This window comes from Pyrgilauda ruficollis, unplaced genomic scaffold (genome assembly GCF_017590135.1).
Source record: "Pyrgilauda ruficollis isolate IOZ18807 unplaced genomic scaffold, ASM1759013v1 scaffold61, whole genome shotgun sequence".
NCBI lineage: Eukaryota > Metazoa > Chordata > Aves > Passeriformes > Passeridae > Pyrgilauda > Pyrgilauda ruficollis.
The window spans coordinates 516,181-535,287 of record NW_024527822.1 but is presented as its reverse complement, the minus strand read 5'-3'; the positions used below and the strand labels follow the sequence as shown (position 1 = coordinate 535,287).

Genomic DNA, 19,107 nt, shown 5'->3' with positions numbered 1-19,107 from the left:
TACCTCTGACCAGGAAAGGTTCCAGGTTTAACAAAGCTTTGGCTGATTAAAATGACAAGGTTACAGCTCCTTCCTAATGCCACAGAAAGGAATGACCTACCCTTCACAGAGAATGGCACCAATGCTGCTTTTCAAAAAGCAACCCTGACCTCTGCAGGATGCTGGGACAACAAAAGCAGGGGAGGAAACAAAGTCATCTAATTCTGGAGAATAGTGTTTAGGTGTTACCTGATCACTGTCCTGTTCTCCCCCTGTTAAATTGATACTAAGTGGACACAACTTATTGCTGGGATCTCTCCTTCTGGAGCTCGCCTGTTCCCTCATCTCACTTGTCCTTTCAGAAAAGACTATCTGGGAAAGCCAAACTTACACCAATTAAGGCAGCAAAGAAACTGCAAAACTGGACATGGAGAGGCTGCAGTAACTCTGAGGAGTCTGAGCTGCAGTCAGCTTGAGACAAGCAAAAAAGCAAGCAGGTTTTTAATCCAAATCTAAGCTTTTCCTCAGAAAACCAGTATCTAGAGTCTTCCCCTTGAGACACTACCAGTATATTTCATCTCTTCCAAATGACATGAAAAGGTACTAACAGCTTAATGCAAAGATGTGCTGCACTGAGAAACAGATCTAAGACAATGAGACTGTAGCAGAAAGCTCCTCTGCCACTTAACAATAGAGAGTGAGAATACTTTCATTTATTTCCACTTAAAAAGGAAGTCAGAGTCCTGTGACTGCATTGATAGGAACGATGTACACACATTTCTTTGCCTTGAACTAAGGAAAAAGGAGCTGGTTCTTTCAGATGGAGTGGCAGTGCACAGAAGTCTTCAGCTCTGCCTCCCTTTGCTCCTGATAAAAGCTTGGAGCAATGAACCCTCAGGAGATTAGCGCACACACACGCCAGCTCCAAAAACTTTAGGCAGCATACATGTTCCTTTGAGTCTTGTACATGTGTTGTGCATAATGTGCTCTTTTTGATATTTAAAAGTTGCTAAGTTGTTCTCAAGCTGGAAAGGGTTTTCCATTTAGATAAGGCCAAAGCTACTGCACAGCAGAAGCACATGTGTAACACTGGAATCTGAGAGCAGCAACACCACAAGCGTTGGCCGCTCCACCAGGGGCTGATAAGAACAATTCCATTTTATACAAATCCTACTGGAAGTTATTTAACCCCAACATGCATTCTTCTGGTGGCACTCAGCATCACCTTCCCACATCCCACAGCTTTCTTTCACAGCAGATTGTGACCAGTTGCCCTGTCCCTCTGCCTGGCTCTTTGCATTTAAACGCTCTATGAGTCCACACATTTTCTGTACATTAGCTGCTAAAAATATCACATGGACATTACTCTCTATATAATGCACAGAAACAGCCATTATATATATGAGAAAGAAAGAAAATTATTGAGATTAAAAAATAAACATTTCTATTTGTCTCAGTTTCTTCACTGTCATGGCAGCACCTTTGGATCAAGCATGGTTCTCTCCTCTGCAAACACAGATTTGACACCAGGATGGGCTCTACTCCCTGTTGTTAAAGAACATGAAAACCTTGCACTTATTTATCTTCATTCACACATACAGGTCTAACGCCAAGTTAGAAAACACATATGCAGTGCTGGATTTACCCTGAAAAAAATAAACAGAGGTTTGCTGGATGCTTTCAGTGAATGGGACTGCCTTTAGCACAGCATCCCTTCAATTGCTGCCGAAACACAGGAATTGTGGTGGGAGGATGTGGCGGCTACTTGGCGGCACAGAACAGCACTGAGCTGTTTCTCCTCCACGAATTTGAAACTGCTTGGGGCATTTAGGTTGGCAGAACTCTATAACCCAACTGGAATCGTGCCAGCAGGGTTCACATGCTGCTCTTGAAAAGTGAGCCACCGAGGCTTTAATCACCACAAGTGGCAAGGACTTAATTTTTCATCTCATTTGAAATATGCCAGGCTCGACAGCAGACCGAGCCTCTTATAGAGTGCCATCTATTAATCAACAGTTTCCTGCTTCACTGGATTGCCTTGGATGTCTCCTGTTAGGAGTCCTGCAGCAGCCCCGCTTGGCTCAGCCTGTGACCTAGGAAAATCTTTGCCCCCAACAGCAGGGCACAGGAGACATCCCACACACAGGGCATATGGATCATCGATATTGCAAAATTCAACCTCCAATTTCATCTGACATTCTTCATTTTCCACACCAGTGGGAACATTTTGCCTTTGGCCAGCCAGCTGGGCTAGATTTTAGGACTCAGCTGTACCCAGGCATCCTATCCATGTGACATTCCACCAGGAGATCTAGGAGATGTGATGGGAGATCATCTCAACAGAGATGGTCCAAACATACATGCGAGGAGCTCAGCTTGGTGAGCTCATGTCAGAAGGAATATCTGTGAGAATTAAAAACTCCCTAAATAGATGTGCTCCTTGTAAAACCGAGGTTTTGAAGAAATTCAGTGTTTCAGCCTGAATCACTGGAAATTTTAAACAGATACTAAGCATAAACTGTACTCTGAGAAAATCAGCTCATCTGAGGGAAGTTTGTTGTTTGCAATATCAGCATTAAGATACTTATCGCTTTTTAATTCACGCAAAGGTTACTTTCCCAAGAGTCCTAAAAAAATACTGAATTGTGTCAATACACAGAATATTGTAACAAACCCTTCACATGCTGGAGTTTGTAAGTGTAATTGAACTATACAGCAACACCATGACAATAAAATTCCACCTTGTTTTTTCAGCTCATCACAACCAGTTTAATATCACGGCTTTAAAGACTTTGGAAAGAAAAGTTAAGGTGTGATGCTAGAGGAGGATAAACAAATGGCTAAATCTCACCAGAATCCAAAAAGATTTTCCCTTTTAATTCTAAAGCTTCTTAAAATCCCCCCCAAAATATCCCAACTCAAGATTCCTGTCCAAGGATATTCAATTTAACTGTACCTTTTATATTAAAAGACCCACAAGAACATATGTGCATGTTTTGATCACACCAAAAATATTTGTAGAATATTTTATACACACCCCGATAAAAAGTAACTGAATGTAAACTTTGGTTTTCTGAACATGGTAAAGCCTGTAATACAGAAAAGTAAAACTCTGTGGTAGAAAATCATTGATTTTCTTTAAAACAGCAAAAGAAACAAGTTATTTCTGAAAGATTACAAATGAGCTATCACCTCCCGCAGTACTGTGATTTAAAATACTCAGAGCAGAGAGAAAGCCTTGTGAGTGACTGTGCTAAAAAGTTTCCCATGCAAAACCCAATACATCCTTGTTTCATATTTAATTTGCAATAGGATCCCCAGCAGCTGAGCTGTGAGGGCTCTCCTGGCTGGTGCCCTGCTGCCTGCTGAGACGGGCTCCACACGAAGGGAGCACACGATTGAAGCCCAAATCCTCAGAGCTGCACCTCAGCTCCCTTTAAAGTTAATCTGAACACACTGGACTCCAAAGGAAATGAGAAGTGAGTTTCTCTCCCTTCCTATGGCACCAGGACTTCCTGTGTTTTAGTGATTGGTCAAGAACTATTATTTCCTCCTTGCTATTCCCAGTTGTGACTGTCAGACGTAATTAGTGTCGTCCGCACACCAGCACAAAATATGTGTTTAAATAAGCCTGGAACCCAAGTCCCACATGCACAGAAACCCAGAGAAACGTGGAGAAACTCTGAGAATATTAAGACTCAAATATGCTGTGCCTGAACGAACATGCTGCTCTAAATATTTAGAAATGCAAAGTTCATTTGCTGAGATGAATATCCATAAAAATCTATGCAAGATAAGGGGTATTAAAATTATTCACTCTCCAGTTCAGGATGGATTATTTGGCCAATCTGTTAAGCTGCACTGCTCAGACACCCAGAATCTGTACCACCCTCCTCCCCTCAGGGAAAAGAGCTCATAACGTTTGAAGAAAAGTATGCTCCATCCCAACTGTAGGAATACACATGAAACACAGAGTCTTCCTTCAACACAACCCTTTGGAATGGGAAAGCAGCAGACATCAACAGTGAGAATGAGGAGGGCAAACAAGTTCACCAAAGAAAATAAATTAAACAGAATGTTGCAGATTGAAAAGTGGCCAGAAGAAAGGCCATTTAAGTTGTTATCGACCTCTTTCAAACATACACACACAGAGCTGAACTTCAGTTTATCTCTCCATATAAAATACCACCCCTGGCAGCGTGGCGTCATCGCTTATAACCATCACCAAAAAATTAATCTCAAACCAAGTCAGAAAAATTTGTGACTTACTGTATTACCACCTGAAGACCCACTGTTTTCCAGCCTTGGGCTAAGTACAAGCCAGATCCAGCCCTGCTCAAGTTTAACACTGCTCCTCAAAAACACAGGTATGCTATGGTAGGCTTTGCTTAACCGACCCAAACAATGCACATTTATACACAACATGCACTCAGGGTTACATTTTACCCAGTCACGCTGTTCAAAGAAACAGAATCCAAACTAGAGAAATATAGAAAAAATACTGTCTTGTCAAGTCATCAGAAAACCATTAATGTTTCTAATGAGTGCAATTACGAAAATGAAAGATTCTGAAAAAACACAGCTGAAGATGAACTTTAATTATCCAAGCATCTGGCTGCATGAACCAAGGTCATGTCTCCAAATGCCTTTGCATTTGAACTCTCCCTGTTATCCATCCAACTTTGCTTTTCTCCAAGTCTTGCAGAATTAACTGGAATTGCCTACACACAAAAATGAGTTATCCCTTCCTAATGACTTACCTAGTCACTAGCATTCTCTTTAGCTGAGAGCTGGAGAAAACAGGAGCATGTACCAAAGGTGAAGACTGGAAGAAGATGATCTCTAAGGTCTCTTCCAACCCTAACTCTAAGAAGACACTGAAGTCAAGAGCTGTATGGTAAAGTTAAAGTGCTTATCTGTGTGTGGCAAAAGACAAATAATTCAAATGAGCTTTCTTAGTCATAATTTTAAAAATTAGAAGGCAGAATTCCTTAGACTTAACCTGGACTGTACCACATGCAGAAGCTTATAATGAGTCATTCCCATGATTAATGCAAGAGAGATACGGGGTCCTGTAATCCACTCGTGATCTTTGTCTAGACAATGTTTTTTTCTGATGCTGAGATCAAGGTTAGGCTCAGCTACGCTTGAAAATGTGCACAAAACACCAAGCAGTATCTGCTCCCAAACAGCTCCAGCATAGATATTTTTCACAGGAGGTAAGAAACATTTCAGACACTTCAGAGATGTTAAAGTGAGAGAAGCTACTCTGCAAGCAACAGCTCTCTGGGCAATTGTGTTATTCAGAACAACTACCTAGAGGGCCAGCTCCTGAATTCCAGGTGTGAACCACTCCCTGTGCCCGTGTAAATCCCACCATTGCTAATAAGCAGCAGGAGGACGCTGGCATTGCTTAAGGCCACATGTCTCAAAATCAGGCACACATATGAGGTCACAACCAACACATTCTACTTCTACATCCTCATACAAAATTAAGACTTGCTTGGACTGAGACGATTCTCCAGAAGTTTGGCACAAATTCCTATGCAGGGAGGTAAAAATCAAATTTGTGGCTTTGCTCCCAGTAGCTAAAATGATTTTTATTTGTTTTTTAAGTGCCAGGAATTGTTAGCAATCACTAACATGTTCATTAAGTTAAAGCATCCTTGGTGGCAGAAGACAGAGAAAGAAAGAAAAGCTTTTGATTAAAGAAAAATAGGAAACATTCATGCATGCAGTGAAATCACTGAAAAATAATAAAGTTACACAGTCAGCCCTTAAAATAGGCCAGTTGTGCTTCTCTTTTATCCTGCTTAAAGAATCAGGCAGACTTCCCATTTCCCATTCTCTTCCCTCAAGTCCCCAAAAATACTTAGAGCAGTTAGGGGAAGTCTGAAAGGCCCAAGAACAGTAACACCCAGCTATCAGACGATAACCTAATTTGAAACTTATGCTTCCAAAGGCACAAAGGTGTCTGATGATCCAGCTGAAATAAAATCCTCGAGCATAGCTGCAGCAGACAGTGCAGGAAGCAACACAGGCACTAAACAAAGTCACACATTGTCAGAAAAGGGAAAAAACTGATCTGACGTGACGAGTCAAGACAAGTGACAAAAGTTTTGCTGAAAAAGGATCAGTAGAAAATTAAAATCATGACAGCATTTCTGTTCAAAATACACAAGACAATAGATTCCTTTTATCACAAAGTCCCATTTTCTCCTCCAGTTTTATTCGAACCAAAATTGCAATTTGCACATCACAATGCAGTGAAAGGATCCATGACTTTCATTCCCATTCCATGTAAATAATTTACTGCAAAAGGCTGGCTTTTATCAGGCAACTTCTGTGTTCTGCAGTTTTTATTTCTGAATCCTTAAAAATCACTAACTTGTAAGTTATCTAAACAGGTCTGAAAAACAGAGAAATCTTTGTGAGAAGGTTTTAAAAGGATGATATCCCCTTGAAGTCACATTAGTTTCATTTCAATTGCTATATGCAGCAAATAAAACTAGATAGCTTAAGAAACTAATCAAATACATTTTCACAATGCTGAATTTTTGTAGTTAGTTTTACTAACTCCTTGCTATTACTTGTAAAAAAAATGGAGGCAGCATGTTTATAAAATTTATTTTCTGATTTGCTTCTTCATGTATAGCCAGGTTAAACCTGGTTTATTTATTTTGAAGGATAAAACACTTAAAAGACCCCAACAAACATAAACATAAAAATTCATCACAATCCTCTCCTACAATTAAAAAGAAACCAACATTTTTTATATGTGTCTTCCATTCCCCACTTTCAACTGCCATTAAGTTTCTTAAAAAATAGCAAGAGTTTTGGGCCTTTTTTCCAAAGACATGAATTATTAGAAGCTAGGTACTAGTCTCCTAAAAAATATAAGAGAGTGCATTTGTCTGTCTCCACAGTCTACGGATCCCAGCTATGTGAGCTAGTTCCTGCCACAGAAAAAGTTTTACTATGGCACTTATTACTAAGCTAAGGTTTTTTCTTCAAGTGCTGCAAATTAAAGAAGCTCTCCTGGGAAAATCTATTTAACTCCACATTAAAAAAAAAAAAAAACAAACTTCATTAAATTCTTTTTTGAAGGATTTCACTGGAAATTCTGCTTTCGATTATGATACAAATTCTTAAGAAAAGGCAGAGATACAGTTGTCCTCCCAACTACAGCTTTATCAGCACGCCTTGCAGAAAAATTATTTTTCTGTCTAATGGCAAGATTTAAACCAGGCACATTTTCTGCACACTTTTTTTTTTTTTGTTCCTGTCTCGTATTTTCCTTTTTTCCTTTGAAACCTGCCTCTCCTATTGGCTCCTTCCCAATGCCTTTCTTCTGGCTGCATCTCAAGCTCGGCTGCTTTTCTCATTTTGTCTTTTTTTTTTCCTGTTGCTCCTTCCTTGCTGGGCTGCTGCAGATGTGAGAATCCCTCCTCACAAAAGCAATCAGAGTCTGACTCTCAGGGCACTGCACACACAGGTAAAGGTGAGCAGCCAGGCACAGTGAGCAGCCAGGAGCAAAATCTTCACACTCTGGTAGGGTTTAACTCTTCAGACTGTTTGAATACACGGTACCTGTTTGTCGAGGACTGTGAAGGTTTCCTAACCAACTGTACTGGAAAAGCTCTGTTGAAAAGATCATTGGTGCAGCTGCTAGAATGAGGGAGAATTAGTCTGTGGGGTTAAACTAGAGCTGGGGAAAGGCAGAAAGGTCAAAAAACGACAACAGCGAGATCTGCACCACCAGAATGGCAAAGTGGAAAACCAGGATCCCTTTAAAAGCCCATCACATTCTGATTTACAAAGAGGGATTGGCTTTGTTTAACCCTTGGAGAAACCAGAGACTGAAATCACCCTGGTGTGAGATCCATGGCTTGCTACATTCCCTTCTGGACCACGGCCACAGAAAGCACTGCCAGCCTGAAGGGACAGTGACAATTTTTAAGTTCTGATCTACTTCCCACTGGAGCTCGACACTAATGGTTTTTGTCACCCTGATGCTTAATGCTTTATACAATTCTAGCACTGGTAGAACCTAAATACAAAAATGTGTTCTTTTGATTAGCACCTTGCTTCACCAGCACCCCCAATTCTCAGCAATTCAAATGAGATTTGCAGCAGCTACCACGGCATGAAAAAAAAACTAGAGATGTGCTGAGATGAGCTGCAATTTGACAGCTGGGTTTCCACGCTTCCAGGTGGCTGGAAGCATCAGGTTTTGGTAGGTAACAGGTCCCCACATCACATTGGCAGCAAAGAGGGGAAAAGGCAGGGCTGTAAGAAGATCAGCAATTTTAGGCTTTGATCTGACAGGGAAATAAAATGCTCTGACAGAAAAGGCTACAAATAAATCTGAATTTGTAAACTGTGCCAAGAACTTGTCCTGACTCAATGATCAGAAATACAATGCCACTCTTGAGCACACATTACCAGGAATGAAAGACAACAAAATTTAATGCCTGGTAAAAATTACATTTGTTCCCAGATCGTTTTCAGGGGAAAGGAGCTGAACCTCGAGGAGTGGGAGTGAAGTGATATGAAGCGGAGGACAAAAAAAATGCAGCTGGAACTGCAGAGAAAGTCTGATTCTCTAAAAACTACTCTTCTCTCCACAAAATATCTAAACTAGTGGGAAGAGACTCTCCTGTCTTCTCCCTCACACCCTGCTTACAGGCACCAGCACAACCAGAGTGTAAGAGAGGAACAAGGGTCTAATGCAAATACCACAGACTATGAACAGCACTGCATACACAAAAACAATGTGCTTTTCTTCAGTTTTCCAGACAGAGAAACAGGGATGGACTGCCTGTGACTTCAAAAAGTCACAAAAAGAGAGCAGTTGACATAGTTATTTTTAAAAAATAACATAAAAGTTATTATTATTTTTTAAAAATGAAATTATAACAAGAGGCAGCAAGCACAGGTAGAGATTAATTCCAAGAAGCTTAAAAATAAGGATCCCGTGGTACACGCAGGATTCACACCTCACTTTTCTTTGTTTTAATCATGGAGAATGGTACATGTTCTTACAACATCAGGACTCAGGCCTCTCAACATTATCACAAAATGTAACAGTGATTATTATTAGCTGTGGAGAAGTATCTGGGCTTTCTCAGCTGGCCTAGTTTCAGCACATACTGTTTTGCTTCAAATGCAATCAACAAATTCTATGAAGTTGATTTATTATTGCAAAATGTATGTTCTCTTGCATTAAAGCACAAGAAATAAAGCATGACCATCATGTTTTGTAACTAATTTATTTTTTTCTCCTTTTTTAATCTGTCTTACAAGTTTACCATGACATTTTAGTGACAACAGTGCTAAACTAACTCAAAAACAAAAAGGAGACTAATTAAAAATAGGCAGACAGCGAACATCATGATACATTGGCATAAAATTATCCCTTCAGTGTCCTTTGTAAAAATACTGCTAAAAACCCAACATTTTCCATGGCAATACTGAGTCAGATTGTTTTATAATATATAGAATTATATATGCAGATCCTCACAGCTCAAGCATTTGGTTAGAGCTTGCACTCCATATTTAAGGAAAACATTTTCTGCTTAATTGGAACAAAACTTGTGTCACTGAACTGAACTTCTGACTGACGCAAATTAAGGCTCTTGAAAACTTATTTGCCTTCCTCCTTTCCCCCCACAACTCCAGGAATCATTCAGAGTTCTTTCAGAATTTCTTACTGCTGAGCACAATGAAAGAGGCTCCTCTCAGGCTGGAAGGGCTTTCTGCTCCTATGGATTCTCTGGCAATGATAACTAAGACATCTCTCAAGCTGCTGGGCAGCCTCTGCACAGCCTGAACCACCACCAGTTCTGGAGTGAGTGGAAATAAGAAGTTGGTTACATGTGCAGAACTAAAGGACTTTTGGGAAGGAGGGCAGCAACACCTACTGGTCGTGGCGCAGACTGAACACTGCTTTGGTTTGGTTTCTAAATTAACAGTATTAAAGAAAGAGGTTTTTCTTATTAAAAGTCATGGCTACATTACTGCTAAAATATACCAGCACTCGTAATTTCTGACCCCTAATAAATAAATATTCATAACTAAGCTGAGCTATAGACTTTGATATAAAACAGGATGTATGGAGTCCTGCTGATGATTCCTTAAAGTCACTGAAAGATTTACATCACACACCCTAATGTGCACAAAGCCTTCCTCCATTTCTAATTATTGCCTACTCAAAACAACTCAAATACTTTGGACTGAGCAATCTGAGCAGCCTCATTTTTTTTCCTACACTATAAAATATTGCAAAGTATTTAAATGGCTTCTGCAATTCTTCAGTATTTTTACCATGTATTCCTTTAATCTCTAAAATGAAGGTTTTCTTCCAAATTTTACTTGGAATAATATAGAACAAAACATATACAGAGGTTTTATGATCTACCTCATCCCTTTCAAAAATAAACCGCAGAGTACAAACTCCATTTTCAGAAAACACTTAATTCAAAATTAAAATGTTCTCAACTGTAAATATTTTAAATCAACTATAACAAATCTGCATTCAGCAACTTTATTTAATGCTTCCTTTAAATTTCCATTAAATAAAATATTTTATTCATTTTTTCAAGTTGTCTATAGGTCCTCTGATACACTACCCTTAGGCATCAGAAGTTTTCCTGGTTCTCATCCAACTTTGGAAATAATATCTTCTTGCTTCAGGTGTTAAAAGGATTCATACATTATTTATAAGGACTGCTAAAATCTAACTCCTGGATCTAACTTGCAAGAGAAAGAGTATAAAAAGTTACATACAGAAAAAAAAAGAAAAAGCACAACTGTCCCCATTTCAATTTTTAGCCTCTCTTTGTATGTCGTGCATTGTCAGGCTGAGTCTGTAACTCTCTCCCTCCCCAGGCTCAGGTATTTGTCTGCAGCTGCTTTGAGCCTTGCTGGATTTGACTTTTCTTGCATATTTTAAAGTATAATTTTCCCAGAGAAAAAAAAAACCCAAAACAACTACAACACTGGGCAACTTATTACACTTCAAAGATGTTGGATTTCTCTGACAGAATGGTGTTTGTTTACCTCCTGAAGAATCAGGCTAAAGCAAGTAGCCAGAACAGGAGAGCTAAAATCCTCATTCACTCTCAAAGTCCTCTTCCTCAGTACTCTTCTTTTATATATGCTGTCTACAGAGATGACATTTACATTTTGTTTGCCTCTTCCTGGTTTGAGAGAGTGCATTGTTAGATTTTTAAAACAACCCTTTTAACAAACTTCACGAGAGTGAGACTTTAGGATCTCCTCACCAATTTAAGAAAGTACTTCTGTTTTGAACAGCAGTTTCATTTCCTGGCTTGTATTAAAGCAAGAAACACTGAAAAGCTATTGGTCTACAAAACACAACTTAAGGAAACAGAAAATTAAAGTCTACAGAGCCTCAGAAATACTCACCAAGACGAGTAAGTCCTCACCTTGCTACTGGAATGAGTATATTTGTTCAGCACACAGCAAACCCAGTACCTGCTCCTCAGATACCTGTTCCTGACCACAATTTCACCTGCTCTAACTGGAGTACACAGCAACTGCATCTTTAGCTGAACATGATGTAAGAAAGCCTGAACATACACTTCTACAGCTTGCCAAATCACTGGAATACTGCCCCATGCCACACTTGCAGAAGCACAGCAATGGATTTCTTTGCTCAACAAGGTGATGTTGCTTATGTTCATCCTCACATGGGCAGAGTTTTTACACCTATTTCACCATGCAGGCTTTGAGCCCTTAGCTCTTAAAAAAAGAGCAATATGCACAACAGAGCATGATATCCCTTCTGTCCCCACAAAATTCTAAATTAAGTATCTTGTCATTACACTCTCTTGGAAAATAAAGTTCTTTTGCGTGGAATTTTTATACCCACAACCTTACATATATTTATTCCACACAAGGTACAGTTGTATGCTGTTTGCTATTCAAAGGGCAAGTCAGATTAGGTCATGTTTCTTTATCTTATTAGCAATCAAGTCTCATACAGCTGAAAAATAGAGAAAATAAGTATGCTTTTTCCACTGCCACTGTTAAAATTTTCAGGTCAACTGCATCTCATAGCACTTGTATAGCTGGTTTCACTGTTTCCTCAACCTTTGCCTCTGCGGGACAAGAAAGGGAAGGAGCAGCTGGAACAGTGATGATGAAACCCTAATCAATGTTAGCAAAGAGACTTAAAAGCCAATACAATGCCTCTAAAATACTCTTACTAGCATATCTTAAAGATTAATTCTTTTTAATTGGAAAATTAGGTTTTTCTTTTGGGCTGGGTTTGGGTTTTTTGGTGAAATTTGTTACAAGTAAGGATAAGCTATCAGGACCATGCTGTGCCAGTCTCACCAGCCTTCCTTCTTCTACCTTTAACAAATAACAGAAGCTTTTACAGGATGCATAAGGGGGAGGCTAACACATAAAAGGTAATGCTAAGCATTTACTCCTATTGTCATTTGAAAGCTTAAAATTTAGAAGGCATTATTGAAACATGAAGTAACATAGTGAATTTTTGGCACAAGTTAATCTGGAAGGAAAGTAAAAACAGTGAACAAACCTGTCACAGAACTGCTACCTGTTTGGCAACCCGCTTTGGTAAAATCCCACAGTCCCCTTCCCAAGCCACTGCCACAGGGCAGCACAGCTTGAGCTGCTGGGGGATGCCCACAAACACCCAAATAACCAAAAGTGAAAGCAAAGGATTGATTTCGCACCTTCTTGGGAGGAGACAATAGGTGGCAGGTAATCAGGGATGTACTCCTTCCTCTCCTCTGCATCCTTACTTCCCAGCTGGGGGAACTGGAGGACATTGTTCTTGCTGACAGGGAACGAAGGGATTTGATGTGCAAAAGTGACAGGTTCAATATTGTGTATGTAATCTTCCAGCTCATGCAGGTTAACCCCCATAAGCTTGAAGGCATCGCTTACGTCATCCAAAATTGGATCTGTGCGGCCATCTGGAACAAAAAAAACAACAGAAGAACAATATTTTTGCAGAAATCCAAGTTTAAAAATTCAACCTGAAGATGCTTTGAGATTACAGTCCCCCAGCTCACCACCAGTATGAGAAATGGATTTACTGCCCCACAGTTCTACCAGGTTTAGTTTCAGAAGGGTTTTGTTTTGAGCCATCACTTTGTTTCAAATTGTACCATTGAAGAACTGCACTCCAGGAAGTAAATCAAGGCCAAACAAGGGAGCAACAACAGGCAGCTTTACCTGGCAACAGTCAATTAATACCACAAGACCCCATATGCAGAAAGTGCACTTTATCAGTTGGAACAGCTCAAATATTATTTCTCAACCTTGAAAAATTTCATTTTTTTTAATGACTGTAGTTTAGAGAGATAAAAGAAAAAAAAGAGTCTCTTGATATAAAAAAAAATCCTTCACAAAGTATCTTTGCACCAGATGAAATCTACAGGCTTCGTAAACTATGAGCCTCTTCATCTACTGGTTAGCTACACCTCCTGGATAAAAGAGAAGAATATTAAATAGTGGTCTAATGAGGAGAGAATATTTTATACTATACTTCAGGGGCTGATTTCCGGGAGGGCAATTTAAGTTTGAATCTCCAGCAAAAATCTTACTTTCTTCACAAAAAGCACAGTGAAACCTCACTGCCCAGGTAGTCGGGATCTTTATTTAATAGGATTTCCAAGAAACAGAGGATGCAGTTCATGCTATACAATTAATTTGGCTCAAAGCTTTAAATTACACTTGCATAAGTCCAAGTACCTGAGTTTCCCTGACCTGACAGAGGAAAATCCCTCCAAAAGCCTCCAGAGGGAGAATTGGGCACCTGGCTTTGGCAGCCAAGGCACCACTTCCGAGTCTCTTCCTGACTTTTCATAACAACAATAACCCAAAACCAATGCTGTAAGCCCCAAACATTATTTTTAATTCAATAAAATGATATACTGAATCATTACAATTCTGTAGAATTGGCTTATGTAGATATTACATCCCTATATGATGATAAGCTGTGATTTACTTTAAAAAGTAATTATGGAAAAGCAGCCCGTGCTTATTGAAGGAGCACAATGGCTATTGTGGAGCCCTGGCTCCAGAGAATGGGGGGATGCTCTTTTGTTTGTCCTTTAACCTAATCTCTTCTTGGTTTATCTTGAAGCTGAGGCAGCTGAGCAGGCTGGTTCTCACATCACTGCATGAATTTCACCCCTCAGCCAGCTCACGCCTGCAGGTACATTTAGAAAATGAGAATTTTGTTCTAGAATTTCCCTTCTTAAGTCTTGCAGTGAAGATAAGGCTAATACTCAGATTATGGGGTTGATTCTCAGCTCTCCAACACTGGCCTCTTGTGTGACTCCGGGCAAGACTCGCTGGTGTTTTAATTCTTTCTACAGCTAAAAGGGAGATCAGACTAAGTTAATGCCAGTTTTACCCTCCTGTATTTGGAATGTGAACTCTGCAGGGTGAGAAGCACCTCACAGCTTGTGTTTGTGTAATACCTGTGTGTTTGTATAAGTGCAATATCAGTCTGCTCTGCAAACTCCAGGCTTGCCTGCACATAATTACATGAAGATATCACCACTCCAGAGCAGTTATGAGATCCTTATACTTATTAGGGGGGAAAAAAGTGTGCTTTATGGTTAAATTAAATTCAGGCAATTGACACCACTAAGAAATTTTGTGTTATCGCTTTTAGTTGCTCTGCAGGCTATGAAGGTACCTGTGAACTTACTGAAACATTTTCTAAGGTGTCAAGACTTAACAGGTACAAGTTTGATAGACAGCTGAAAAGAAAAACTTGGGGAAAACTTTTCAAAGGTCTTTTCCTAGATCAGCACATGATATTTTAACCTCCAGAAAAGTGTGCTGACATGATTAGCAAGTGATAAATGCTAAAAATGAATTCTTTCTACAAGTGCTTTTTAAGAACACATGGCAGAGAAGCAGTTACTACGTGTAACTGATGCATGGAAATATTTAACAACTGTATCACAAAACAATTATGCGTATTAGAAAGTGGGTTCAAAAGGTGACCAAAAAAGAACCCAAAGAAGATTCAATTTTCCCACAGCTTTGACATTTGCCTCCAAAGAGACAATGCCAAGTTTAAAGTTTGATTGAAAGCTAAAAATAATGTTTAAACCTGCAACCATAAGAGGGATGAAAGGATGGAACAGTTAACCCTTCTTTTCAAGAAAGTGTCCTCAGTGATAAAAGTGTTTGAAAAAAGTTTCAGGTCTGTATTCATATCTGTATTTAAAATCAAACCAGTTATCACTGGAAATTATCACAGCACAAAAATGCATTAAATGTATTTCCAGATTAATCATCAAATAAAGACTTTACACTTTTATTTCAACAGTTTAGCATTTATCTTCTCTCTCTGGCTTAATAAAAAGAAATCAGTAAAATAGCAGAAGCCAGACACATGAAAGGGAATGCTGACAAACATGCAACACACTCTCTCCTGGTGTTTCATTTAGTGTTAGGCTTTTTTCTGTGAGCAAATGATGCCAAGAAAATAAGTTTAATCTGTGCATACTGAACTTATCTAAATATTCTTCACGTATCTGTGCTATCCTCGGTTTAAAAATTCAGATGCTGAAGCCTCCCAGCAAAATAATTAATCTAATGTCACACAGCAAGTCGGTGCCAGATCACAGACACTTCAGAGCTTTGGTTTCCAGTCTCTCGCTGTTCTTTATACCACAACACTTTAAATACTATCATTGTTCAGGGAGTGAGATGAAAGGAGGTGGGAATAGTTTATCCTGCAAGTTACAACTCTCCCCCTTATGCCTCATGAACAGTGAACTAGGAAAATACCTTTCTCACAAGATTATAAACTGCACTATCTCCCTGAATGGGAACTGTGCTCCAAAAGTGGTAAAGCTGTGGCAGCAGCAGAGCTAAATTAAGACCATTTGGTCTCAAAACAGCTCAGCAGAAACCTGTGGGAATGGCTGTGCAGCTAAGATACTCTCAGCTTCCCTGGGCATGAGAATGAGCACCAGGTGAGAAGGAATCTGCACACAGAATTGCATCCCAAAAAAGTACTGGACTGAAGTGATGGGCAAAGAGAATCCAGGAAGAGCAGAGTATTTGTGTGGAAAGTTAATCCAGCACTCAGCCCCACTGCTCAGCATCACCTGCACATGAACCAACCCTTCCACAAGGAAAACCAAATCAAACAACGAGGATGGAGCACTAAAGTGCCCTACAAACAAGGGTTTGGGTTGTGGGGAAAAGGAATCTTTAGAAGCTCATGAAGCTGAGTTTTTTTTGCAAAAGTCACAAGAACTCTTCCAGCAAACAAGCTGGCCAGTGCTCATGTCATCCAAAGGCACTGTGAGGGGCTCTGTGGAGTTAGGGAACTGTCTTACTTGCCTTAAATTCAGTCTCAGGAATAGCTGATTTCCTTTTGTCAAACTCACCCCCTCCACCTCCTCCTTCCTGGCCCAAAGTTCGTATGAGTGAGTGAAAATTTAATAGGCAAGTAAGTACAGAACAGAAGAGCTTTTAGTTTCATGCCAGGTTTCTTAAAGGAAGAACTACAGTTCTGTAATAAATATACTGAGAAAAATTAATGAGTCACCACCCATGCAACACGTATATGTGTTATAAATAGCTCAGCATTCCCCTTCATGGGTGCTGTAAAAGAGATTTTTTTTTTAGATTTTATTTTAACCAGCAAATTATTAGGTATAGCTCCTTGGTATTTTAATTACAGGCTCTATCACAGATTCCTTGTGTTCCAACACGTCACACAAAGTTACTCCAGGATAACTGTTTCACGGAGACAGCACAGCTTCTATCCAGAAAAGTCATAAACATGGACAATAGGTTATTTAGTAAGTTTAGAAGCCTTACTTAAATGCACTTAAGTGGGGAAAAAAGGGTCCTATTAATGTAGTTACCAGTCAGGGCAAAAGCATCTCCTTGCTATTGGTGCTCAGTCTGCTCCTTTTCCCAGTAACTTCAGAAACATCAAGCAAAAAAAGCACATTGTCCTTCTTTATATTAGTAGCCAGTAAGAAGTTAATTAGCTTAAAAGCATCAATATTTAAGGTTATCAGGACATAAAATGCACACTTATAATGTATGTTACAGGCCCAGGATAGATCCTTGTTATAAAGTCATTCAAGGACCAGCAGAGAGAATCAGCTCATTTAAACTGATCACCAACAATCTAATCCTTTGATAAAGATTATTACTGTATAATGGTAAGAATGAAGTAACCAAAAAAAGAACAAAATCAAAGAAAACATATGAGATAAATTTGACATTATAAAGAAATAAAAAATTGGCTGATGCCAGGTGAATTCTCTCCTCTGTGGTAATTACCAAAGAAAATATTGGTCTGCTGTTTGCATTCTCCCTCTGCTATAATGAAGTTTACAGGAGAGACTGTGCAGACATTGGAGCAGTTTTGGAGCCAGTACTGCCTTGGAAAACATTCTGCAATATTGGCAATTTTTCCTTCCAATTAAAATACTGCTCTCATCAGATCAGAACTTGCCTTTCAACAAAAACACAGTTACATTAATAATACCAATTTCAATATAGTCATTAATATTTTTTAATGTGTATATATAATTAGTATGTTGTCCTGCAAGGAATAGGGATTTGGACTCAATGATCCATTGAGGGATCATTGGGATCAGGGAATGGGTCCCTGATCCCAATTGAGATATTCTACAATTCTATGTTTGCATAAAAATAATCTTCAAAAAACTAGTCAAGCAATATGAAACTGAAGACCAACTCTTAAACTTTATTTCCTAACTCTTAGCAAATTTCAGGAGGAAAAAGCATAAAATCACAGTATATCCAAGCATAAGCTCAACACTGAAAATTGAAGGAAAGCAGAGGAAAATCCACCTCTGAATTCAAAAAGTTAATTATCCAACTTATTACACATCAAGTTGTAGCAGCAGATAATCTAAATTATCTGTTGAAATATGCCCTGGTGCCCTCAGTGACAGAAGTTGAGTAGCTTCTATCTGACTGGTTTTTAGAGCAATGTACCAGAAAAAAAGAGACTTTAGGGGGTGTGAACAACAGCTCCCCTCCTCATCCCTCCCATGAACTGCACCACCCACATAAACTGAACTCCCTCACTGGATGTGTTAAGAGGTAAAACATGACATATTTTGCATGTCTGTAACCCACTACCAAGCTACATTAGCTAAATTCATGGCAAACAAAGCAGATTCTGATCTGTCCTCATGGACAGCTCCCCAGTATAAAAAAACCCAACCTACACAACCCAGAGCAGGTAACTCAAAGCACAGCTCTGCCACTCCTCTACCAAACCACGTGAAACAGGAGTGGAAAACAAAGTGGCACCTAACAGGGAGCCTTTCCCTTTTCACCTCTGCTTAAAACCAACAAGGCAGAACTCTGCTCTCAGAAACCACTCTACATCAGTTTGTTTTGTAGCCTGATACCTTAATTACATACTCCAACACTGGTTTTCAAATATTTAATTTAAATTTTAGGATAAAACAGCTCGCAGCATATTGAATGGTGTTCCTCTGACAAGCTTTCCACAAATTTGAGCAGCATAATATGGTGTACTTTAAGAGGAAAACCCTGATTTTCTCCCTGTAAGTTCAGCCTCTCCTCCAGCCCCCAACACAGCATTCAGAAGCATTTCACGGCATCAAACACATCTCAAACCCGCTTTGCAAATCCTTTTGCCTTCTCTTTGCAGCCACAGAAGCTCCCATCAACTACAGCTACTGCAAATGCAAAGAAACAACAGCAGAAAAGTAATGAAAATCTTGAATGTAGCTCTCCTAATGGGATGTAACAGCTGGAACAAAGATCTAACCCAGCTGGGAGAGCCATCATTTTCTTCTGCAAGTGAGAGAACACGTGAGCAGCGATGACAGGCTTTTCACAGCCATACCACGGTGTCTCAACGACGTCAGAGTAAATCCATTCAGTTTGGAACACAAAGATTATGTCCCTCAGCTGACAGCCCTGCTAACTCAAACCCCACTGGTCTGACTCCGAGATAACGCCCTGACAATGAAGATGCTACAATTGGAATTTAATTAATTCTACTTATGCAAAACCATGGCAGAATTAAGCTCATTCATCCAGAGCTGGGTTTGTACAGTAACTTATTTCAGA

General features: G+C 39.5%; 1 protein-coding gene across 1 annotated transcript in view; it reads right to left on the bottom strand.

Moving 5' to 3' along the window:
* TAF3 (TATA-box binding protein associated factor 3) overlaps nt 1–19,107 on the bottom strand; it is a 114,106-nt gene that overhangs the window by 90,800 nt on the left and 4,199 nt on the right. Inside the window, exon 2 of the mRNA XM_041483746.1 lies at nt 12,708–12,950. Coding sequence (XP_041339680.1) covers nt 12,708–12,950 — 243 coding nt within the window. The remainder of the gene's footprint in view (nt 1–12,707; nt 12,951–19,107) is intronic.